Source organism: Penicillium canescens (assembly GCF_028828765.1).
Source record: "Penicillium canescens strain IBT 15451 chromosome Unknown utg000004l_segment0_segment0, whole genome shotgun sequence".
Classification (NCBI taxonomy): domain Eukaryota; kingdom Fungi; phylum Ascomycota; class Eurotiomycetes; order Eurotiales; family Aspergillaceae; genus Penicillium; species Penicillium canescens.
Genome location: NW_026703966.1, coordinates 3,199,989 through 3,223,423, shown reverse-complemented (window position 1 = coordinate 3,223,423; position 23,435 = coordinate 3,199,989). Strand labels below are relative to the sequence as shown.

At 49.7% G+C, this 23,435-nt stretch overlaps 7 protein-coding genes across 7 annotated transcripts; 3 read left to right on the top strand and 4 right to left on the bottom strand.

Moving 5' to 3' along the window:
- Positions 1-531: 531 nt before the first annotated feature.
- Positions 532-1,912, top strand: N7446_006584 (uncharacterized protein; the record flags this gene model as incomplete). The annotated part of the gene is made up of 4 exons (XM_058515332.1): positions 532-1,041; positions 1,103-1,245; positions 1,313-1,380; positions 1,452-1,912. 4 exons carry the CDS (start codon positions 532-534, stop codon positions 1,910-1,912), a joined length of 1,182 nt encoding a protein of 393 aa, XP_058372510.1.
- A 1,319-nt stretch (positions 1,913-3,231) lies between these two features.
- N7446_006583 (uncharacterized protein) lies at positions 3,232-4,793 on the top strand (the record flags this gene model as incomplete). Its single annotated transcript, XM_058515331.1, has 2 exons — positions 3,232-3,617; positions 3,712-4,793. The coding sequence occupies exons 1-2, from the start codon at positions 3,233-3,235 to the stop codon at positions 4,791-4,793; spliced, it is 1,467 nt and encodes a 488-aa protein (XP_058372509.1). The 5' UTR covers position 3,232.
- Positions 4,794-6,001: 1,208 nt separating this feature from the next.
- Positions 6,002-7,195, bottom strand: N7446_006582 (uncharacterized protein; the record flags this gene model as incomplete). The annotated part of the gene is made up of 3 exons (XM_058515330.1): positions 6,862-7,195; positions 6,521-6,807; positions 6,002-6,470 (listed from the first exon to the last, which is right to left on the bottom strand). Exons 1-3 carry the CDS (start codon positions 7,021-7,023, stop codon positions 6,002-6,004), a joined length of 918 nt encoding a protein of 305 aa, XP_058372508.1. The 5' UTR covers positions 7,024-7,195.
- Positions 7,196-8,840: 1,645 nt separating this feature from the next.
- On the bottom strand, positions 8,841-9,750 carry N7446_006581 (SDR family oxidoreductase; the record flags this gene model as incomplete). Its single annotated transcript, XM_058515329.1, has 2 exons — positions 8,841-9,405; positions 9,458-9,750. The coding sequence occupies 2 exons, from the start codon at positions 9,748-9,750 to the stop codon at positions 8,841-8,843; spliced, it is 858 nt and encodes a 285-aa protein (XP_058372507.1).
- A 574-nt stretch (positions 9,751-10,324) lies between these two features.
- N7446_006580 (alpha/beta fold hydrolase) lies at positions 10,325-11,461 on the bottom strand (the record flags this gene model as incomplete). The annotated part of the gene is made up of 1 exon (XM_058515328.1): positions 10,325-11,461. The coding sequence occupies one exon, from the start codon at positions 11,459-11,461 to the stop codon at positions 10,325-10,327; it is 1,137 nt and encodes a 378-aa protein (XP_058372506.1).
- A 1,075-nt stretch (positions 11,462-12,536) lies between these two features.
- On the bottom strand, positions 12,537-15,901 carry N7446_006579 (uncharacterized protein; the record flags this gene model as incomplete). The annotated part of the gene is made up of 4 exons (XM_058515327.1): positions 12,537-12,959; positions 13,010-15,019; positions 15,078-15,476; positions 15,524-15,901. 4 exons carry the CDS (start codon positions 15,899-15,901, stop codon positions 12,537-12,539), a joined length of 3,210 nt encoding a protein of 1,069 aa, XP_058372505.1.
- An 843-nt stretch (positions 15,902-16,744) lies between these two features.
- Positions 16,745-23,007, top strand: N7446_006578 (uncharacterized protein; the record flags this gene model as incomplete). Its single annotated transcript, XM_058515326.1, has 8 exons — positions 16,745-17,590; positions 17,650-17,983; positions 18,033-18,217; positions 18,268-18,585; positions 18,648-19,567; positions 19,626-22,387; positions 22,446-22,888; positions 22,945-23,007. The coding sequence occupies 8 exons, from the start codon at positions 16,745-16,747 to the stop codon at positions 23,005-23,007; spliced, it is 5,871 nt and encodes a 1,956-aa protein (XP_058372504.1).
- Positions 23,008-23,435: the final 428 nt, after the last annotated feature.

The window sequence follows — 23,435 nt, the reverse complement described above, 5'->3', positions numbered from 1 at the left end:
GTAGACACCCCATATGCAAGTTGTTGCGCCGCGTTGAAACGGTCCTGTTCGCTTCGGCGCAAACCCTTGTCGTTGCATTCTAATAACGAGAGGGGCGCTGTTTAGTGCTGCATCTGCCCCTGTACCGCAAAATTAAACAGCGCGGACTCCGCGCTTTGGTGTTGGCTGCTAACATTGCCTAGTAAAAGAGCGGTCTTTTCTAGTGGCTAGTGGCCCCACGATTTCGGTTCTGGTGCATACTTATGGACAACGCTATTGATGGAAAAATCTCGGACCCACCTGAGTAGTCTAAACTATTGGTATATTAGATTGAACAGACAGTGTACTGACAGGATTCGCATCCTTACGCCAGATGAGATGCGATGGTGCCACGCCAAACCAACAGCCACCTCGTGCGGCCCCTGTGAGTAGGGCCCGGACTCGAAGAAAGAGCAGGCAACTTTAGTATCAGGGATGTGAAAAAGCAGGTTTTTATTCTGTGCTGGTGCCCATCTCCGCAGATTCTGAAAACTTTGATGTCGATGTCATGCGATGGCCGACCAAAAGAACGCCTTCCAGGCCCTGTCAAGCGATAATCGCGGTAGTATCATCACCTTGACCTCGGTATCCCTTCTGATTGTGGCCATAATCTTTGTGCTCGCTAAGGTCAGTTCGGTGGTTTATTTCAAGCAGCGACGGACAGCAGTCAATACTCCCATCTGGGTCGCTTTGATTCTTGCAATTGTCCAAGTCGTCGTCTTACAGAAGGCTGTTGACCATGGACTGGGAAAGCACCAGGACCGGCTTAGCGAAGGCGATATTCAGGCCTGGAGCAAGTTCGCCTTCGCTGCTCATATTCTGCTCATCATTGTCTTGTCTCTTTCGAAAATGTCGACCATCCTGCTGGTTTGGAAGTTATCGCCGAGTAAGAGCCTCTGTCGCAGCTGTGCTGTTACGGCTGGTATAGTTGTCGGGTGGTCGATACTCGCAATATTGAGTATAGCTTTTCAGTGTGAATTGCCCGATCTGTGGCTATACTCCCCCGAGCGATGTGCTGGAGAGGTTAGTATGCACCAGGAAACCGAGCCAAAATCGACTAAACACCTCATCTAATCCATAACAGGGTGCCCTATTCTACCTGATCGCGGTCTTCAACATCCTCACAGAAATTATCATTGTTGTCCAGCCGTTTCTTATGATGCGGAATGTCCAGATGGCCTGGCACAAGCGGGTGAAGATTCTGTGCTCCTTCTCTTTGCGCCTAAGGTATCTTAGCACTAACTCCAGGAACTCTTCCTTCGAATTCAATAACGCACTGACTAACCAATCACAGTATCGTCGGCCTCGGAATCGCCCACCTAGCCCTCCTGCCTTCATTCGTTCACTCAACCGACGTCTCCTGTCCGTGACACCCCATTCCCCTTCCAACTCCCGCCAAAGCCTCATTGAATTTTGATCTGACAATTATATAGGGGATATTGTCATTTGGGAAACAATCGGCCAGACGATGATGCTCACAGCCGTCGTAACCGCCTGCGTCCCAACCCTCTACCACATCTTCGCCGGCCTGCACTCTGGCCTGACAACAACGCAGATCCCCGACGGGATCGGGCTCGAGCTCCCGCAGACCAAGGCTAGCGGGTATATCAACCAATCCTCCTCGGGAGCAAGCCAGTCGCATTCGCGTGAACGCTCGAAGAAGAATGGACGGTCAATGTTTGATGGATGGGGAGGTGAGACCGGGGTTGTCACTGAGGTTTCGTCGGGTCAGGATTTGAATCAGAATGGTGAGGGTGGTAGGCAGTCTAGTTCGAGCGAGGGGACCGAGAGTACGCGGCATTTGACGCAGAAATCCCAAAGGCAGGGAGCCGTGCTAAGGACGGTGGATATTACGGTGGAGGTTAAGGAGCCCTACCATCGGGACCGGAGTTGAGGGGTATATACAATACTGGGTGTTTAATACTTTGTGCCACGAGTGCGTTGATAAGCCAATTTCTAGGAAGGAATCTTTTTACGCGTTATAATGTAGTCCTTAGCGAAAAGTTTTGGAGGCTAAGTTCCTAAGGAGTCGGATAAGGCTTGTTCGAAAAGTTAGTATCTATAGATTCGTTACGGAAACGTCTCTATCAGTACTAATTATTAGGAACGTAAGTCATAATATAAACTAAGTATTAGACTAATAGCGCCTAATTAGATGCTATATCCTCGTATTTTTCCAGCGTAGTATTACGCACGACTATCGCGTCGTCGCTAAGGTAGAAAATTCCTGGTTATACTTGCCTAATGCTTCTCTGCTTCCAACGTCAACGATCTGTCTCTCAACCGTACCGTTGCCTAGCAGGCCTTATACCCGCTAATTCCTTTTGAGGGTATCGAGGAGCGATGCCAGATAATGCTCCGAACATATCTATACTGGAGTATTGGTCTGGTTGTAGTGTTGTCAAGTTATAATCAAGTAAAGAGTCACTAAGGTTTCTGAAATCTTCTGTCCCATAATATCTCGCACTTTATCCTCATACCGAAAATTACGACTGCGATCATGAACGTGGCTTCTGCTCAGGATCGTCATGAGGCACTTTCTGCAATCGCGGACCTCTGCCAGCATTCGTCGCAGGATAAGTCCAGAACGAGAACCAGCGCAGGCGTTAGCGGGAGACAGCCCGGTGGAAGATAGCACCAGTGCCGACATGAAAGCTTTCGTTATAGAGAACTACCTGAAAGACCTCGGGCCGCTAAAGAGTAGGCTCGACTATTGCACCCTTGCAACTGCCTGTAAGTACGCTCTTGAAAGCGGTGGGCCTCCGGATTTCTAAGACCAGGTGGTAGCGACTATTGCCTCGCCAAACTCGTGGGTGGGGTTTCGACACAGACCCAAAGCCGCCAAATAACGGTAATCTATTCAAAATCACAGAGTATTAAATGTGCTATCAGGTGTATTACAAATGTAATTCCATAATATACGGGCTCATGGGTTCTGAGCAGGTCGGGTAACCCGCGCGTACCCGACAAAGAAATACGGTGAGGTCTAGATCGATCCATCCAAGTGTTCCATAATCACATCGTCTTATAATTAGATATACCCAGACGATCATTCGTTTCCTTCATTGAACTTTCTACATCTCTTACTTTACTCTAAAGCCACGTCACTGTTGTCTCTCTCTTTCTCTCTCCATTTATCCATGCATGCCAAGCCTTGGACCGCCGAATCCACTTGAGAGTTCGATGCTGATCACCCCCTCCAGTCCTATCTATAATGGATTCTGCTACAATAGATTCTGTTGAATCGGAATTTCCCAAATCATGTGGAGTCATTGTCCCAGGGCCTGGAACAGAACTTCACAGGGTGATGGCCCGCTGGTCGGACGTGGGCCTATCTCGGCCCGCCCTCATTGTGACACCAACTACAAGAGAGGACGTTATAGCAGCCATTCAATATGCTACTACTCACGGTCTCCAAGTCGTACCTGGCGGAGGTGGGCATGGAGTCGCGGTACCTATCCATAGCAGAACATTGTATTTGAATATGCGAATGTTCAACCACGTCGCCGTGGATACGACCAATAGTCTAGTGACTTTCGGGGGAGGAGCCACTAATGAAGAGGTACTTGATGCTTGTGTTAAAGAAGGCTATTATACTGGTTGGTGCACCCCCCTTGCATATCAGAAAATATCCCAGAGCCCTACTTCACAACGGAAAATGCTATGACTAGTGATTAATTCAACTCAACGCAGTGATCGCAAACTCCGGGGCAGTCGGCATGGTCGGCATGGTGCTAGGTGGTGGCTTCAGTCTATTTTCCGGCATGCATGGTCTTCCTATTGATCATGTTGAATCTGTAGAGGTTATCATCGCCTCCGGCAAGGTGCTAAATCTTGATTCTTCATCCAAAGGCGAAGATGGGGCTCTATTCAACACCATATGTGGCGGCGGAAATGGGTTAGGCGTCGTCACAAACATGACTATGCGTGCCTTTCCTATAACCCCGCTAAAGCTTGAAGAGGGTAACAAAATTTGGACCCGCAGACTGGTATTTCCAGGTCCAGCAATTGAGGATGTTGTCAAATTATTCCTGAGTTTGACTCCAACTCCACAGATGCAGCCTTTGCTCATGCTGGTGCGGGCTCCCCCAACAGCACCTACGCCAGAAATGCCCTTAATATTGCTTACGTTGACATACTGTGGTTCTGCGCATGATGCGGAATTATTCTCGCGAGAAGCTAAATTGCACGAGCTAAGATCAGCGATCTCGGACCAAACATGTCTCACCCCTCTTGGCGACTTTTTCGAGGGAACCAAGGCCCTCAATGCCCACGGTGACTTCAAAGAGCAGCACAGTGCTAGAACAATGAACTTATCGCCCACAAGCCTCGTGAAAGCCTTTTATAGGTGGCAACAATTTGGCGAGGAGGTACAGGACGCCCGGGCCCACACGATTGCACTCTTCACTATGTACAGCCCAGAAGTCACGATCAAGAATGGAACCTGCGATACAAACAAAAGGAAACCTTTTCTCGGTCGAAATAGACCCTTCTTCAGCCAGACGATAAAATGGTACTCGAAGGAAGAGACCAAGGCGTTGGCAGATAAGTACAGTACGGACATGATGTGCATCATACGTGAAGATGATGCAAGCAGTGGGTTGCGGCCAATAACCCTTCCTAACAACATGCAGATTGGCTCAGATTTAGGAGAAGGATACAGTTCAGAAATGATCTCCGTTATGAAGAATTTGAGAGCCGTGTGGGATGAGAGGTCACTTTTCTGCGGTCTAGGAGACAAAGTCGAGAAGCTCCCGACAGAATTTGCTCCTTGATCCCGATATATTTCCTTGGTGGTTCGCTTGGTATCTGAAAAAGTATTTGTGTTAAAAGTTATCTGTGTTAAACGGAAAATGGGAAAATTGAACCTGATATTAGAAGTTATCAATTACTCTCGAAATTGACAATTTTATTATTTCGATATATATGCTACGCTTTTGCCATTTTATTCTGTCTCAGCGTCTCAATGGTTCATTGCTCATAAAAGCCTAATACGTTCTATACCGCAATGGCTAAAGCTGCTGGTTGCAGCAAGCGCGCAATCCTCAGAATCCGGTCTAATCTGCGACTATTCGGTACCATCAAAGCTCCCCCATCAAGCTAGACGTCCACGAAGCACCGCACCAATCACGTTAGAGGCCTTATGCCGTAGTCTGCTTAAGAGGCCCAATTTATACCTTTCTGAGATGTAACTTATCTTCTTAGATAAATTCGACGTCTCCATATCTAAGTCCACGATTAGCGACGCTCTGCATAGACACGGGTGATTGAAGAAGACAGTCGACGAAACGCCAAAGAGCTCCGGATGGTGGGCCGCGACAACGTGGCTTTTGTTCTTCGGCAATACCCACCTTGGCGCCAACTGTATCGTGAATTACTCCCACTTTCCAAGTGTCTAGCAACATGATTTCTCTCTGTTTATAGGCTATCTAAAACTAGCTATTTACCTGACTAGATAACCATGCAGAGCAAAGGCAGTAGCAATAGCCGAAACCTTCAATTTTCTAGCCCTTCCCAGTTTGCTGGGATACAATGCCATCGGCCACTGCCAGTCTACTGTGTTTTTCTGACCTTGCCGAATGGCTTCGACCGAGAAGCAGAGACCGCTTTGGAGTTATGACAGAGTTCTGGCCTGCCATGTTTCCCTGTACTTGCTTCCCGTCCCACCTGCACCCATGAGCATGCCGAAGGTATGGTATCCTGAGGTGGAGCATGATCAGCACAGTCTAGTCATCCACAACTTCTCGAGTGGCTGATGGGAGGTTTCTATCCATGGACGATCTCCGGACCTTGTGCAACCAGAAGGAAATTCGGTGTTCAGGACATGACGATTTAGTGGATAGTCCTATCAATAGACTCTTTCAATGTCTTGCTTCAGCTCCTATTCACGGTGGATCTTGCTATGCTACCACCTAATGCTGCGAGAGTAAGTACATATCACATAACCTTTATAGCGCCCAGGCTTTTGAACCTCACATATTTATTAACGGGTCCCAGCATCTTCTCGTAACACCACACTGGGCAATGGTTCCTCCTGCTTGGTGGGCACATTGGGCCTCGGGCCTAGTTCAAACCCGGCCTCTACACCCACCTGACGGGGGCTTCTGTGTCGACACAGCGAGTCTTCGTCCGTCGGAATGGATCTGTGGAATCGGTGGGACCGGATCTGATCCAGCGCGGTCTTGAAGTCATCCAGAATAACCGTGTCGCAGAGGCACTTGAAGATGAACGACAGTTTCCAGAACGGCTGTATGCCGGTTGGCAGGTCGGCCGTATTAAATGCATGTAGCACACTACAAGTTTCAACGATCATAAAAATAATCGAGAGACACATAGACACTAATAGGATCCCGAACCGTGGGGCGACAATCACTAGCTCCACAATACCAAATGAGTACACGTATTTGATAGTCCAGACAAAAGATATCGTGGTGAAAATCCACCAGGGGTCCCTATAGGGCTGTTAGACAAGCAAAACTTCACAGAAGCCGAAATACTCTACCGAAAAAGTGGTTCCATGGGCCTAGTGGTTTGGTAGATAGGGTTGCCGTTCTGGAAGTACGCAAAGTTAGCGTAGATTTCCACCACCCAGTAGGGTTGCACGAGGATGACAGTCGAGATGTAGAAGAGGGACACCCGGCGAGATAGAAATGGCTTGTTCTTCATCCACGCAATTACATTGTGCAGACTCCATGAAACTATCAACCCAATGACCGTAAAGGAGAGATACCACTCGTAGACCGGAGAGTGCGCAAAAATGAAGGTGCCATGGGGCATCGCCAGGAGTAACTAGACAAGATCACATCAGTGTCTGGAGCAATGCTTTATAGCAAGGGGTTATACCTCTACGAAAATCAGCTTATGAAGGAGGACGTTTTTCTTCATGTTGGCCACCGTCACCGCCGCCATGACGACCAGCGAGCCGACCATCAGTCCTTGCCCCCACGCTTCTAACACGAGCCCATTGGGGTCGGTCGGACGCGATGAATCGGCTCGGTCAGACATTCTGGCAAGAAAAAGACAATCAGACCAGTTCGAGAATTATGCCCAACTGGTCTCTGGTAATGAACGGTCAGCGACGATAAGGTGATTTAAAAGCATCATCCCGCCCTCTGTAGTCTCGAAGTAACCACACCACTTTCGAAAGTTAAATGCGAACCGGGCCAATGGTATTGACGCACCGGGCGCATTCACCCTTGACGTTTCCAAGATATTGGGCCTGCCCGACGAACGTTAGAGTGTGGCGAATCCCTGCGACCAACTCTTGACGTTTGCGGCCAGGCCGTCATGATAAGGTTGGCCGCTGGCCAGACTTTGGGTGAACGAGTGATGAGATCTCTTTCCTTGGATAAAGATGAGGTAATTGAGGTAGACTGCTTGTATCAATAGCATGGCCCATCCTGAGATGAGTGACCCCGTTGCTGAAGGTGTATAGACCGAAAAGAATGGCAGTGGCGGGTCGATCGCTGTTCTTGGATCTCCCCGCCGGTTCCATCTCTCCACATTACAATACAACTCACCATCATTGCTTGTTGAATTTTGTTGGCAGTGCAGAGTCACGTCACCTGGCGCCGAGAACGCGTTGTCGTGGACACACAACCACCCCCCAAACAATCAGCCATTTCCAAGCTTCCAGTTTCTCCAATCTCTCGGTGCTTTTAAGCGAGTCCAAGACCGGGGCGAGCAAATCATACTTACGATTCATACCTACGAGCGTGGAAAATCTTCACTCGAGCTTCTCGCTGGCGGATTCAGCCGTTAAAAGTGTTCGGCATTTTCCGTTGGTTGGCTGCAGGGCTTCGGTCATTCGGTCGCGGCGACGCGTACTGTATTCTTCCAAGCAGTGTCCGTCATTCAGACTGAAAGGATCTGGAAACGGAGATCCACAGAGTGTCGAGTTACCCCGTGTCTGGCTCATCATAACTCTTGGTAACAAATGTGAAGGCTCCTGAGAACATTTTCTGAGATTTTTGGGAGCCAAGCAGATCCGACGGATTTCCTCAGTGCGATCAGCCAGGGTTTCTATGTATTAAAAATCGAATAGTAAAGACAGAAGAAATAAAATACAAAAAATATTTGTGTTACTTAGATAAGAAGTGGTTCTAGAGACTGGTGTCGCCATCAAAGATTTTCACCATATTTCGTTGACCCTAATTCTAAGGGAAAACACCTCGGCGGAGTGCTAAGTTTGGCTTGCCGTTGCAAATGTGCCATTTTAGCCGCGGGATTGATATCTCGGACCTATTTTTGATCCATGGTAGTGGACATTATGCTTGATTTCAACCATGATCGTAAGGCTCCCAACGACCTTATTAAACCACCCAAGCCACTTTTTATCCTGCGCCTTCTATAGTATTTTAGACGACATTCTCAAACACAACTGGCTATGCCCGTACTAGTCTGTACTGTAACGACCACGTTCCGACACAGTGTTCCAAGGGGCCGAGCCTTCAATTACTAGAGAACAATCACTAAAGGTCTATTAGTTTACTAAAGTGAAGTGAATGGTACCTTTTACAATATCTGCTTCAATATATAGCTACCAACCTTAAACAAATTAGAATAATTCGAATAGCCCTATCAAGGTGATATAACTAGCTATTGGTAAGCTTATAGCTTATAGATCTAGTTAGCTTACCCTTTAGGGAAGTTCTTTATATCGCTTTGAAGTGCAAAATTACGTTTTAGAAAACCAAAAGAAATAGTGCGTACCGTATCCTCGGAATCTATAGTTATCTAATAGGTATTAGCCCGTTACACTATTAGGCTTTCTATTCTGATCGCAGAAGGAAAAAAGTTTCCGTAACTAAGCCTGATAGTTCCTAGTAGTCTGTGCTCAAGGCCACCTCACGTGAGGCCTCAACGTCGCGTGAGAGACTTTTCAGCTTCTCCTCGATTCTTTCCACACAGTCGGAACCGAGAGGTAATCTCAGAATCTTTCCTTTCAGTGATCCGGCTTGTCCTTCTCCCGTCACAACCTCGAACACCCGGGCCACACCCTTCAATGGATCTCCCCGCTGTGTTCCCTGCATGGTGTCAAACTTGCCCAGCGCAACGTCCACTGGCCCCCCAATATAGGGCTCAGACAGTCCGGTTTCGTTCTTGGTAGCTGCTGCGAGGAAGTTCGTCTTGAACGCCCCTGGCTCCACTACCAGCAAGGAGATATCGAACGGTGCAAGCTCTCGCGCAAGTGACTCCGAAAGACCCTCAAGCGCGAACTTGCTGCCGGCATACATGCCACAGGACGGGAGTCCATCCTGTCCGGCAATGCTGGTGATGTTCACTATCGTTCCACTACGACGGGCACGCATAGAGGGGAGTGCCGCGCGAATGAGTCTCAGGGGACCGAAAAAGTTGGTCTCGAATTGGAGGTAGGCTTCGTCGTCTCTGCGTTTGCCATTAGATACAAGCCAGATTAGAATTCGCTTCTTCATCTCACCGTATATCCTCCACCGCTCCCAACAGTGAATAGCCCGCATTGTTGACTAAGACATCGATGCCGCCATAGAAGCTCTCCGCTTGCTTGACGGCGTCAGGGATGGTGTTTCCTTTGCTCACGTCGAGGTCGATGACCTTTCCACCCTTTGACTCAATTGCCTGGATAGCGTCGGCGGATTTTATTCTGCTGCGCACAGACGCGACGACCTGGTGGCCTGCAGCCAACGCATGGAGGGCCAGGTAGTAGCCGAAGCCTGAGGAGCCACCAGTGATAAACCAGACAAGAGGCGCCATTGTATTGTCGCAAGTCAAATATCTTTATAGGTTGAAGTCTTAGTCGCAGAGTTCAGGTAATTGAGAAATTCAAGGGGGCACGTCGAGTTGAAAATCTCGGGCTTCTCGATAGAGCACGGGGAAATACGAATAAGTTAATAAAAACACAACCTTGCCTCATGTTGGAAACAAAGAACGTCTGGGGGGATAATTGCGGTCTCGGCGTGAGTGAAGGGTTCAGCCCGCAGCCACCGAGGACGAGATCGCCAGTCATGGGCCCACAGGGTTTGTCTCTGGTGTACGCCGGTCCCAGGCAGGGATCGGGAACCAAAGGAAGGAAGCGGCCCGTTCAAGCTTACCGGTGCATTCGGTCGCAACCGTACATTACCTCTCGTCTTAGCTACCTTATCTGGTGCATGATCCGGTGTCTTATGATTAATTCGACTAGTTGCAGATATTATAATAATTCTGTCACAATCAACTCCACTTTTCACTCATACTTGTCACACCGCTACCCCGTATTTACCCCTACTTCAAACAATATATGGAGACAATAGAAGGCAACTTATCCCCGGCCATCCCGGTCTCACGATCCTCAGAATCCATTTCGCTTCAAGAATGCCAGAGTATCATCCATTAACTGCTGGGCATGGTTATGCAGATGGATGCCATGTCCCGCTTGAGGATAGACCTTGATGTCATGATCTGTGGCATTTGGGAACCGGTCGTACAGCGCATACGGAGCGGACCCACATGAACGACCGCAGAAGGTCGCATCCTGGTCGCCATTGGCGAGCATCACAGGGCCTTTGTACAAGTTCGGCGTCACCAGATGGTACGCCAGGGAAATAGACAGGCCGAGGGTGTCGAGATCCCTCAGGTAGAAGTCCACCGGCACGATTTCCGGGTCAAAGTCCCCATAGAACACGGCCGCTTGCCGACCAGCCGGGTTCATCTGCGTCGTGTACTCAGCCGTGTACTTCTTCCACTCGGGCTTCTCGAGCCCATTGGCAGCCACCTGCAATCCACTCAGGAATGCAGGGTACAGATCCTGGATATCCCAAGTGAAGCCATGGAGCACCAACGCGTCGATGGCGTCAGGAACCTGGTATGCCAGCGACACCCCTGCAATGGATGCAATGCTAAACCCGATGTAGGCCACCTTGTCATACTTCATGCCGCCAATCTGCCCCGCCTTCAGAAGCTTGATGATATGGTGGACCTGCTCGACAATCACCTGCGTCTGGACTTCGTACAGGGGGTGGGGATGCGACGAGTTGCCGGACCCGATCAGGTCGAAGGCCAGAGTGGGATAGCCCTCGGCGTGCATGCGGCGGGTCCAGGAGTACTTCTCCGGCTGCCACGGCCAGTCCCACATGATCTTGCTGAATGTAGCGCCGTGGACGAGCATTTGGATGGTGTCCTGCTTGTTGGTGGCTTGCGCCGGTGGCGTGCAGTAGATACCCGAGATGTGGTAGGTCGCCGTCCTGAAATCGCGGAAGTCCATGAAGTTATGGAGAACCTCGATGCTGTAGTCGTCATCCTCGAAGTGACCGTCCGAGTTCTCGGTCACATTGAACGGAATCACCAAGTTGGTGCAGCTGTGGCCGGACTCATGCTGGAAACTGTCCCGTGGGCGAACCTCGGCAGGGTGGGCAACGGATGGCCTAATCAAGGATAACGGGGAAGAGAGGAGGAGGAAAGAGAGAAGGCTCCTCGATATAACGTGCATCTTGTAACAAGTCTGTCCACTCGGAGACGGTGCACGTAAACATTCGACAAAGGAATAGAACAACCTGATCGAGAAGTATCTTATCCAAATCTCCAGACGTGGGTCTTTATACCAAGGCCTTCCTTATATACTATATCGCCTTTAAAACTATCATCACTGGGGCAGAGTACCAATGGGGAAGAATTAAACCCAAACCAGTGGGGCACTCACTTGGTCCCCTTAGGTGCATTTACCTCGTATTCCCCCTTTGATATTAACCGGACGTCAATTCATGGCTCGAGACCCCGCGTACAACGAAAGAAAGGGTAATGTAGATATCCAGCGGACCGGGTTCCGGGTCAGACACTTGGTTGACTCCTTATCCTAGACTGGATGCACAAACGTCAGTCGGTTCCAGATTGCAATATGCTCCCCTTTTTGGTTCGTACCTGCTGCAAAACTTGGCCGCCCCGAACGACTAACCCATTGACTCTAACTTTATCGTTATTGAGAGTATGTGGACATCGACGTTTCCTTTGGGTTACGTAGTGAGATGTTTTGGTAGAGAATTGCCAGCGAATAGGAAGGTCCCATTCCTTAGTTCAATGCCTCGGAAGTGGTGGAAAATTATGTATATCGAAGAAAGACCTAACTACACGTGTAGGCTTCCGGTATAAGGAATTATCTAACGAATTACTCAATATTCCTGATGGATAGTGACGCAGAAAATGAAAGAGCAAAAGGAAAAGAAAACGCCCATCACAATCTGTAAGTATTGAGTTCGGTGCTGAAGTCGTTGGAATTCCCCCGATCTGGAAGCAGCATCCACCCAGACGAGTTTGAACTTCAGATATACTGCTCATCAATTGCCAGAAATGTTCCACTCCCAGTGCGGCACGCCTGCTTGATCTTCACATTCATCACCTCGTCATTGTGCAAAACCAAATGATGTAGTCGGGTAGGTAGACACATTTGGGTTCAGGAAGCACTTCAATATGGCTGGTATGCCGCCAATGCCGCCCTAGAGTACAGGACATCAATACCAACCTTAGGCACATATTGGCGACAAAACATCCATAAGGGCAAATTAACTCCATTATTGCAGAAATTTTTCCTTCCTCCATGACTCCAGGTAAAGATCCAGTAATTCGATGCTCAATCCATTGCAGGCACGCAACGAGCGCGAAACGCGTCGCGCTCGCGTGGTATCCAATACTACCCCTCCGCTGGAAAGAACTTGGAATTCTGCCTGGAGGAAGGGCAGAAGATGGTGGATGAACTTCAAGTTTGCCTCAGTACAGGCCATTGACGATGCGCGCTCAAGCCAAGTCCCGAATGAGACGGGCAGTGGCGTTTTCAACCTCAATTTGCTGGCAAGAATGGGCAGCAGGGGTTTCCAGGCTTGACGGATCGGGTTCTCAACGTGATATATGATATTCTGGAGAGGGTCTTCCGACCGTGACGAGAGGATCTCCACAATAGATTTCGCAGCTGTGTCAATTGGGATCCACGAGAAGGACTGCAAGGGCGTCAGGTTTGCTCATTACTATATATGCTCATGTTACTCACCCCGTCCAATTCTGGCAAGGCCCCGATAAGCTGGGATGCCTTAAGAATTGCTGGAAAGTGCTCGTTGGAGTTCCAAATCCCCGAGTGCGTGCCCCCGGTTAACTGACCCAGGCGTACGATGCTTGGATGCAGGTGATCGCGCCGTGTTTTGGCTGCTTCAATTAGGATCCGTTCACATACCCACTTGGCCTGAGCGTAGCCCATATCTGCCGTGGCTGAGGGGTCTACGATTGGCGCTTCTGGTACTTTTCTCCGACTTGCGCAACGCGCGCTAATCGCAATGGAGGACGTGAACAGCAATCGGGGAGGAGACGAACGGCGTTGCTTCCGATGACAGTCTGCGCAAAGGTCGACTAGCCTTCCCACTGTCTGGATCTGGGGCTCGAATGAGGAAAGACTCCTTTGGAAGTCCATTGGCCAGGCGCTATGGATGATGTGGGTTACCGTCCGCACTATGTGACGATATTCCTTGTGTGGTAAGCCCAACTCAGGCTGATGCAGTTGGTTTGACGACAAGAACCTGATTTTGGTCCACGCGGATTCTGAGAGAGTGATCCCACGCGCACTGTTGGCTTGTTGCTGCCGATCCCTGGGATCCAGTCCTTGATGCAACCGACTGAGACAGATAATCTGCGATACATTCACGTTACGCAACAGCTGATCCAATAGATGTACCCCAAGATGACCTGTTGAGCCTGTGAGTAGCACAATCCAACCCGTAGAACAGGCAGGAGTGTACTTCGATGCTAGATCAAGCATCTGATTTAATTTCGAGTCCAACGACGCACCATTTGTGTCGTCGCTGCCAGCACCTGCTAATAATCGCTCGGACAGTGTATTGAAGCTCGGATGCTGGTAGACGAAAGAAGGCTGTATTTTTCTGGAGGTCAGTACCGGAAATGAGTCTTTGTTAGACACACGGCTCAGCATACGAGCCAAACGCGTTGCTTCCAGGGAATCCATGCCCAGTTCAAACCAGTCATCCGAATCTGCCCAGTTGGCAACGGGCAACCCCCGGTCCTGCACACAAGTCTGGACCATCACACGCAAGCTGTCGATGATTGTGTCGGGATTGTTCTCCAGGGTGAAAGAAAACGAGTCCTGGGTATTAGAAGTAGTATAGACTTCTTCAATCTCCTGTGCAAAGAGATCGTATGTCTCGCGACGCATGACAGATCCCTTATCCGACCTTGGCAACACCTTCTCTGAGGTTTTGACCAGGATCATGCTCTTGGATGCGATACGCGCATGGCGGTCCAAGGAAATGTTTTCCTGCTGCACGATCTTCCAGATCCGCTCCACGAGAGTTTCCACGTCATCATTCTCAAGAGGTACTTCTGGCTCTATCAGAACTCCAACTTCTTCGCGGTTCTGTCCGAATACAACAGCTGTCTTCACCCCTTCTTGCCCGCTAAGCGTGATCTCAAACTGATTGGGGAGAACTTTTTCTCCGGTGGACAGGACCAAAAGGTCATCATTGCGGCCCAGAATTGCCACTTCAACCTGAGCAGATCCTGGTCGCCGACGTAGAAGGTCTTGGAGTACAAAAGGGCGATCCCAACCAAAAGGATGGCCGACCAACTGGTAAAACGGGACACCATTTTCATCCTTCTCCCCGACCTCCTTGATCTCGAGACCCATGTCGTTACGAATGCGCAGATAATGCCAGTCATAGTCATTTCCAGGCACGAAGATTGGGGCAATGGCCCCGATTTCTGTGGCGCCGTAGTGGTTAAGCAACGTGACTCCATTGGAGACCAGGAGCTCACCAATGGCGGGCTTAATTGCACCACCACCTACCGCCACGAAGTCCAATCCTATCAATGCCCGCATCAGATTTGAATCGTTCTTGGCTTCTTCGAGAATGCTTGGGACTGTCATTAAAGAGCAGCTCGCAGATTTCTCAATCAATTCGGCTATTGAGCTGGCGGACGGAATGACGGATGCTGACGGCAAGCAACATGTGTTTCCAGTTGCCAAGCTGATACATGGCCCAAGTAAGCCAAAGCCCTTGCCACGATTAAGGTCAGTACAACATGCGCACGCAAAAAAGCGAGCAAATACATACATGATACATCGGAAGGGTGGATACGCTCCGTTTGCCAAGACATTGATTTGGCTCTAGGCGATGGCATGCTGCATATCCCAGCAAGTATCGATGTGCTAGGAAAATAGGCTTCGGAACTCCTGTTGTGCCAGACGAGTGAAGTATAATTGCCGTCTCTTTATCTGAGGGTATTCGACGTTCCAGGACCCCTGAAGACACTTCTGACGCGAGCCGGCACAGTTGTTGGTACGGAGAGCATTGCACCAAGTGCAAGTCCTTTCGCTGCTCCCATGCGAGGACTTCGAATGCCTTATCTACTGTCCCCTGGCTTCTCTGTGATACGATGATAGCGATCGCCGAGGTTGATTCCAGGAGGTGTGAGATGGCCACTGGGTTAAGACGAATGGAGAGCACGAGAACCTATAATGTCAGCATCGACAGCATTGAGTTGAGCGGGAGTCACTTACAGGAATATTCAAATACAATAAAGCCGCAAGATGGACGAATAGATTAATATCGCTTTCAAGAAATAATGCAACTGGTCGTCGTGTTTCGGACTCATCCCCGCCTGTAGCTTTGGATGGCCCTCCTGGCAAACGCTTACGGATAAGATGTGCGCAGGTTGTGGCTGCGAGCTTAAGCTCACTGAAGGTGACAGGAGTAAGGTTGACATAGTTTCCTCCCTGCCGTACTTCTTGCAAAGCAAATACATGGTCTGGGTTGTGATCAGCGTCGAAATCGATGAGATCCGGAAGACTTTGGATCGCAGATAAATCTGTGACCGGGTCCCTGGAGACTTGCAAAAAAGGACGCAAGAATTCTGAAGCTAATGTATCTATTGCCATGGTGTAGTAGACTTAGCTCGGCTGCAAAGATATGCCTGATATCGTCCCGGATGTGATGGGGGACTGTGTGAGTTATGTGCTGCGGGTATTAGTCGTGCCCTAGCAAACTGCGGCCCGAACGTAAGACCCCGGAAGATCAGACCTGGCACCGCGTACGTAGATTTATTGCCTATACACCGGGCTATACTAAAAGCCTTGGCTCATAAGGCCGTTTTACCATTATCAGGTGTTGGTTGTGAGGGGTCCATGTCTATGGGCAAACAAAGTACGCCGGTCCCTAACATCTCAACGGTGGAACCTGGTACAGAAACCTCCATCTTGGAGGGGTATTTCCATAAAGCTCGTGCGGCAAGGTGATGGGCAGTGTATTCTAAATTTATTTTCTTACTGTGTTTGAGAAAAGCACCCGGTTGTTTTTTCCGAGTCGGAAGACTTCAGTCGCAGGTACCTGTGAATACAGACTTTTTCATGGATCCCAAACGAATTATATTCTTTGGGGGACAGGGAAGTCGGTCACTATCTTCGTCGACGCCGATTTCATGGACAGAGGCGCAGAATGAGTGTCCTGCAGTTTCCCTTTTACTGTCAACTTGTCACGCCGCGTTTCTACGAGAGGCCATATGGACTCAATCACGGGAGCCTACCCCAGCATGGGCGAGCTTTGATGTCCCAACCAGTCCTGAGCTCTTATTGACCGTGCCTCCTCCACATTCCGATAACCCAATCTTACAGGGGGTGTGTCTCTGCGTGAACCAGTTGGTTGGATATTTTCAGAACGACACCAGGCTCGAAAGACTCAAGCAAGCCATACCTACTGGATTCTGCTCTGGAATGCTTCCCACAATGGTCTTAGCGTGCAGCCACACCGTGGAAGAATATATTAGGCTCAGTGGAGAAGCGGTTCGTCTTGCATATTGGATAGGGTACCGCGCTGCGGAGTTGAGCCAGCAGATCTCAAGAGGGGACTGGCAAGCCCAGCCCTGGGCTTTATCTGTATCTGAAATGGACAAGGAGACAATAGGGAGAGACGTGCAGAGTTTCAATCTCACCGTTCCTGAATCGTCCCAGATCCGGGTGGCATCGAGATTTGGCAAAACTTCTTTCAGTCTTGTCGGCCCAGGACATGCATTGGAGGCATTTCGATCCCAACATGTTTCTACACCTTCCATTGCGGAGCGGGTACATGTTTATGCCTTGTACCACGCAGGGGACAAGGGAATGAATGCACTAAAGAAGGTGCTTGAAGATGTTAAGCGCAGAGATATTTCGTTTCCACCATCAACAGCCATGAAAAGGCCGATATGGTCTTGCCAAGGCGCATCTTTGGTAGATGCAGCAATCCTTGCATCCACCTCGCCACTGGAATATACCCTTCGTCTCATCATGGTTGACACCGCCGACCTTTACAGCACCTGGCTCTCGGCTGTCAATCATATGACTTCTTCAGATAAAGACTGGGAGATAGTGACTGTGGGGCCTGGTTCAAACGCCTTGCTCGCATCGGTATGCAGGGATGTATCTCGACCTACAAGAGCAGGCTTGGTAGACATCCCAGGAGCTCTTCAAGGCACCAATGTATCTCAAGTTGATGGATTTGCTATTGTTGGAATGTCCGTTAATTTTCCCCTGGGAGCTGGCAAAGACGCGTTCTGGAAACTGATAGAGGATGGATTAAATGCAGTGCAAGAAGTATGTTCCCCCTCCTCCCTTTCGGGTGTCTGAGGCTGGCTAACTGACGATGTCGATAGATACCAGGCACCAGGTTTCAAGTACACGACTACAAAGCCGAAAAGCCCAATTGTAGACCACCCCGTGAGATGAAAGCCAGCCATGGCAACTTTCTCAGCGACCCATTTCAGTTTGATCATGAGTATTTCGGCATTTCACCTCGAGAGGCCAAGTCAATGGACCCACAACAGAAACTCCTCCTCCAGGGGGCAGTACATGCAATGGACGATGCAGGATATGTACCCAATGGAGCACCTTCCTTCAATCCTGAGACCATGGGGTGCTATATTGGGGTTGCCACGGACGACTATGTGCAAAATTTAAGCCGACACATTGATGTGTATTATTCGACAGGTACGGTTCCTTTTCTCGTAGGCAGCGATAATGTTACTAATAGAGCTAGGGACCCTACGCGCCTTCCTGAGCGGGAAGATATCCTACACGTATGGCTGGAGCGGACCATCCATTGTTATTGATACGGCCTGCTCTTCTTCGCTTGTGTCTGTGGTGATGGCCTGTCGGGCTCTAGCTCAAGGCGATTGCACTACCGCGTTGGCCGGTGGCGTGAACGCCATTACCAGTCCAGATGTAAGCCACAGTGATTTTTGTTCGAAAGATAGGAGATACTGATTATATAGATGTATCTTGGTCTTTCACGAGCCCACTTCTTGAGCCCGACTGGCCAGTGCAAGCCCTTTGATGTATCAGCCGATGGGTACTGCCGCGCCGAAGGGTGTGGGTTATTCGTGATCAAGCGGCTTTCAGACGCAGTCCGTGAAGGTGATCGAATCTATGGAGTCATCAAACAAGCGGAGATAAATCAGAGCGGTAACTCCTCGTCCATCACTCACCCTCATGGTTTCACCCAGAAGCAGCTTTTCCAGAGACTCCTTTCTCGCGGGAAGATCGATGCAAAGTCAATAAGTGTAATCGAAGCTCATGGGACGGGAACCCAGGTACAACTTTCATTTCATTTACCAATTTGTTCGAAAGATTGATGAAGCTGACCTTTGAGTAGGCCGGGGATGCAATCGAGACCTCCAGCATTGTATCAACTTTTGGTGGTTCTCTCAGCCCAGTCTACTTAACCTCAGTCAAGGGCAACATTGGCCACGCTGAGGCAGCATCGGGAACTGCGGGTTTAGCAAAGCTGCTATTGATGCTGAAGTCTGCGAAAATCCCACCGCAGGTCGGATTCAACACACTGAACCCGAAGTTACAGGCTCTGGCTGCTCACAACATCCGAATTCCTACTGCAGCTTGCCAGTGGAATCGCATTGGGCCTAACCTGCCGCGGCGTGCGTTGCTGAATAATTTTGGTGCAGCTGGTTCAAACGCCGCGTTAATCATTGAGGAATACCGCATAGCATCACGCCGCAAGGATCGAAATTTTTCCCATAGAGCAGCATATAATCTGATTTTGTCTGCAAGAAGCGCCCATGCGCTCCACGAGCTTATTGATCGGTACACCGAGCTTCTTCGGGGCAATGAGATTGCTATTCAAAACATTTGCTACACGGCGACAGCTCGGCGGCAAAAACATCGACATGTTCTCTCAATTATTGGAGAAACGATAGCAGACCTTGCCGACCAGCTTCAACGGCATAGAACACTTGAGAGACCCGTGGTCAACTATGGGCAAAAGCGCCCGATTGTTTTTGTCTTCTCTGGACAAGGCAGCTTTTATTCAGGAATGGGCCAGCAGCTCATGCTTACTGCACCAGCCTTTAAGGGTAAGGTTCAGGAATGCGACTGCGTGCTTCAGCGAAACGGGATTGTAGATGTCATACCAAGCAAGGTACTCGACGGCTCCTTCAGCCCCGCCTCTGCCACGGATTGGGTGCTGTGGTCACAGGTCGCATGTTTTGTGCTGGAATACGCCCTCGCATCCCTGTGGATATCATGGAATATCCAACCTGATGTTGTTATTGGCCATAGGTAAGCAAACTTTCTAGGATTCATACGTCATTCCCAGAAAGATCTAACAATTCGCCAGCCTTGGAGAATACGCAGCTATGGTCATTAGCGGAGCCCTGTCGCTGCAAGATGCTTTGTTGCTCGTTATGCGACGCGCACAACTGATGGCATCGATGTGTCAAGTTGGGGAGTCTACTATGCTTGCGTGCAATACGTCGGCCTTGTCTGTCGAACACCTCATTGCAGACTCGGAACTGGCTCAACTCACAGTTGCCTGCGACAATAGTGTAACGGATTCTGTTGTCTCGGGACCGGTCGATCAAGTAGACCAATTGGCCCGGCTGATCAAAGAGAAAGGAATTCGCTGTAAGCGACTTGATGTCCCTCTCGGCTTTCATTCATCTGCGCTGGATACAATGCTGCCAGAATTAGAGGCCAGATGCGAAGGCATCTGTTTCTCCACTCCAAGGATTCCTTTGGGGTCTTGTTTCCATGGACGCCTTATCGAAGAAGGCGATCTTAAACCCAGCTACCCCGTTCAACAAACAAGAGAAAAAGTTCGTTTCGCAGAGCTTATCGATTCTCTCTTCAAACGAGATGAAATGCGGACAGCCACTTTCATCGAAGTTGGCCCTAGTCCGATTACATTGCCCATGGTCCGAACCAGATTCACCGGACAGGGCGCCATTTTCCTGCCTTCCATTACAAAGGGCCAAGATCCCTGGATTAGCATAAGCCATGCCCTACAGCAACTGAGCCTGCGGTCTGATTCTATTCAATGGCGCGGTGTTTTCGATGGCACAGACGCCGTTATTGTGGATCTTCCAGACTATCCATTCCAAACGCATTCTCTGTGCGTCCCATTCAAGGAACCCGACTTCGAGGAAAGAGTGTCCCTAGCCGCTCAAACACAAACACCGCCTAGTTTTCATTTATTGCAAGATGTGGCGGGTTCAGACTTCGAGAAAGGAATGTCGACGTTCAGTACGAGTCTAGATGCCCTGTCCAAGTACATTGAAGGCCATTCGGTTGACGGCTTTCCGCTATGTCCGGCCTCAGTATACCATGAAATGGTTCTGGAAGCCATGCACTATGAGGCTGGACCAGCTCAGGATCAGGTGGCTTTGGTCAGTGATATCACTTTTGGACATCCCCTTGTATATTCGCCAGAGAGGAAGTCTTCCACTGTGCTTTTGACATTGGAGAAAACGTCGGTCGCTCAACCTCAAAATAATGGAGGAAAATTCAACTTTGCTACAGCATCTAATTGTGATTCTGAAATGGTCCTCTGTTCCGGCCAAACAGCATGGATGTCCTCATCGGACGCGAAATCATACCTTGCGCGGAAGGCAGCATACGCCAAAAGGCAGACGAGGCTTTTGCAAAGAAACCAGAGCCAGACAAATATCCTGCACCGCAATGTCATTTACAACACTATATTTCCTCGGGTAGTCGCCTACTCGGAGCCATATCAATCCATCAAGGAACTGAACGTGTCTGAGGCCGATCTGGATGGTTACGGCACGTTTGAGGTACCAGCGAGCACTCTCGTTGGAGGTATTATGTCTCCAGTTTTCGTAGACACCATGCTACATGCGGCCGGGTTCGTTGCCAACAGCCAAGCCAAACAAACCGATGCCTTCATTTGCAGTAAGATCGAGTCCACGGTTGTGCTATATACCGCCATCAACCCGCATGACACTTTTCATATCTACTGCAGCCTGCTGGAATGCGGAGATGGGGAACGTATCGGTGAGGCTTTTGCAACGACACTCGACGGAACAGCTGTTGCTAGCATTGAGGGCATGCACTTCAAGCGCCTGAATCTCAGGTCGTTCGCTTGTCACCTGTCCCGCCAAACCGGTCAGAGGTCCACCGGCGATACGCCGCGGCCAGCCGTACCTCGTACCAAGGGGACGACGAAGGCCACGCGCCCATCAGTTCCTAGCGTCTTGGATCCAATGAGTACGGTGGTCAGCCTGATTTCCAGGCTATGTGAACAGCCGAGGGAGGCAATTATTCCTGCCAAGCGATTGGCGGACTTGGGGATCGACTCGCTCATGCAAATAGAGCTCTCCCACTCGCTCAAGGGTCAATTTCCTCAGCTGGATACTGACGGCTTGGTGACATTGGAAACAGTCCAGGAGATCCAAAACTATATAGTCGACATGTGTGGTGACCCATCGGGAGCGTCCGAAGAATCCAGTAAGAGCAGCTCCGACAACGGCGACGATACTTCCCCGATCATCGCGTCACGCAGCCTCACCCCCTACACGGAGGTATCTGCCACTCCGAACGATGTCACCGATCTCCTGATGCAGTTGGTGACGGAGACTTGTGGCTTCAACCTTTCGGATGTCTGCCAAGACATGACACTTGAATCGCTTGGAATGGATTCTTTAATGGCCATTGAATTCCAAGAAGGCTTGCAAAAGGAATTTGGCAAGGCAGTGGCGCAGCAAATGTTGTCTCCCGCGTTGACCATCAGCGAGCTTGCGGTAAAGCTCGCAGCAGAAATCAGTTCACCCAGCAGCGAATGCTCTGCAGATCTGATTGAGAAAGCCGCAAGCAAAACACTCTCACCCGGGCCGGTAGAAGAGCATTTTATAGTGCATTTGCAGCAAGGGCCAGACAACCATCCTCCGCTGATTCTGTTTCATGACGGCAGTGGACTAATCGAAAAGTACAAACATCTTCCCAGATTGGGGTGCAACGTGTTTGGCGTCCGCAATCCGGAGTTCACAGCTCGGCCGCATTGGGCAAAGGACCTGAAAGATATGGCCAGTCGGTATGCTGCTTCGATTCCATCGGTAGTCAAAGCAGAGCAGGTGGTTCTCGGCGGTATGTTTCCGTCGCTTTACACAGCTGGCCATGGGTGAAAACGTACTAATGTGCATAGGCTGGTCTTTCGGCGGCGTACTCGCCCATGAAGTTGCGCAGCAGATAGACAAATTGGGGTATACTACAGTAGCCGTCATTCTCATTGATTCTCCGTGTCCGTTGGATCATAAGCCCCTGCCCCGACAGGTTGTCGATTACATCCTGGGTCCCAAACCACTGCCCCACTCTAAATTGAACGCTATATCCGTTCAATTTCAAAGCCACGCACAGTTTCTTGCAGATTACAGGATGGAACATCCCATTCCATCCGCAAGGAAGTACGTGATGCTGCACAGTGAGCAGGTCCTCGACACGACCCGTCTTTGCGGTGTTTCGTACCCATGGCTTGAAAGTCGACAGGATAGGGCTTTGGCGCTTCGCCAATGGGAGGGCCTTCTCTGCCGTTCTCTGGAGGTCTATGAGATCCCGGGAAATCACTTTGAACCATTTGACCATGAATACGTAAGAAGCCCATTCCTGTCATAGGTTACATGTCGAAAGCTAAAACCGGAACTTAGATCAGGATTGTCTCAGACAAGTTACAAGTTGCGTATGAGAAGGTGACGAGGAGTTGTGATTGAAATTAGACACTGGGAGAGAATCATCGTGTGCATAGTGACAGGCTCCAGATAAACCTTATGTCTCTTTCGTTGTTTTCTGAATTTAGCTGAATAAACTCCACAACACTTTTTCCAATCAAATACCAGTAGTGTTGCACCTCCCCTTGTAAACCAATGCCTCCAAGCCCTATTGATTGCCTATTCATCAGATAATATCCAAGTAAATCCTCAGTACGGACTCGGGCATCTGGTAGCGAGCCAAATCCAAGCCAGTCATAGGACCGGCGTACACCAGCACACCCGCTCCAACGTCGCAGCCTTCTTATCGATATTCCCCTTCCACCAGCACTCCCAACCACAGACAACCCTTATTTATGAGCACCACATCTGCCGCAAAATCCAATTCAACAGAAGCAGGCTAACTCAGAACTCAAACCTGTTCTGGCTTT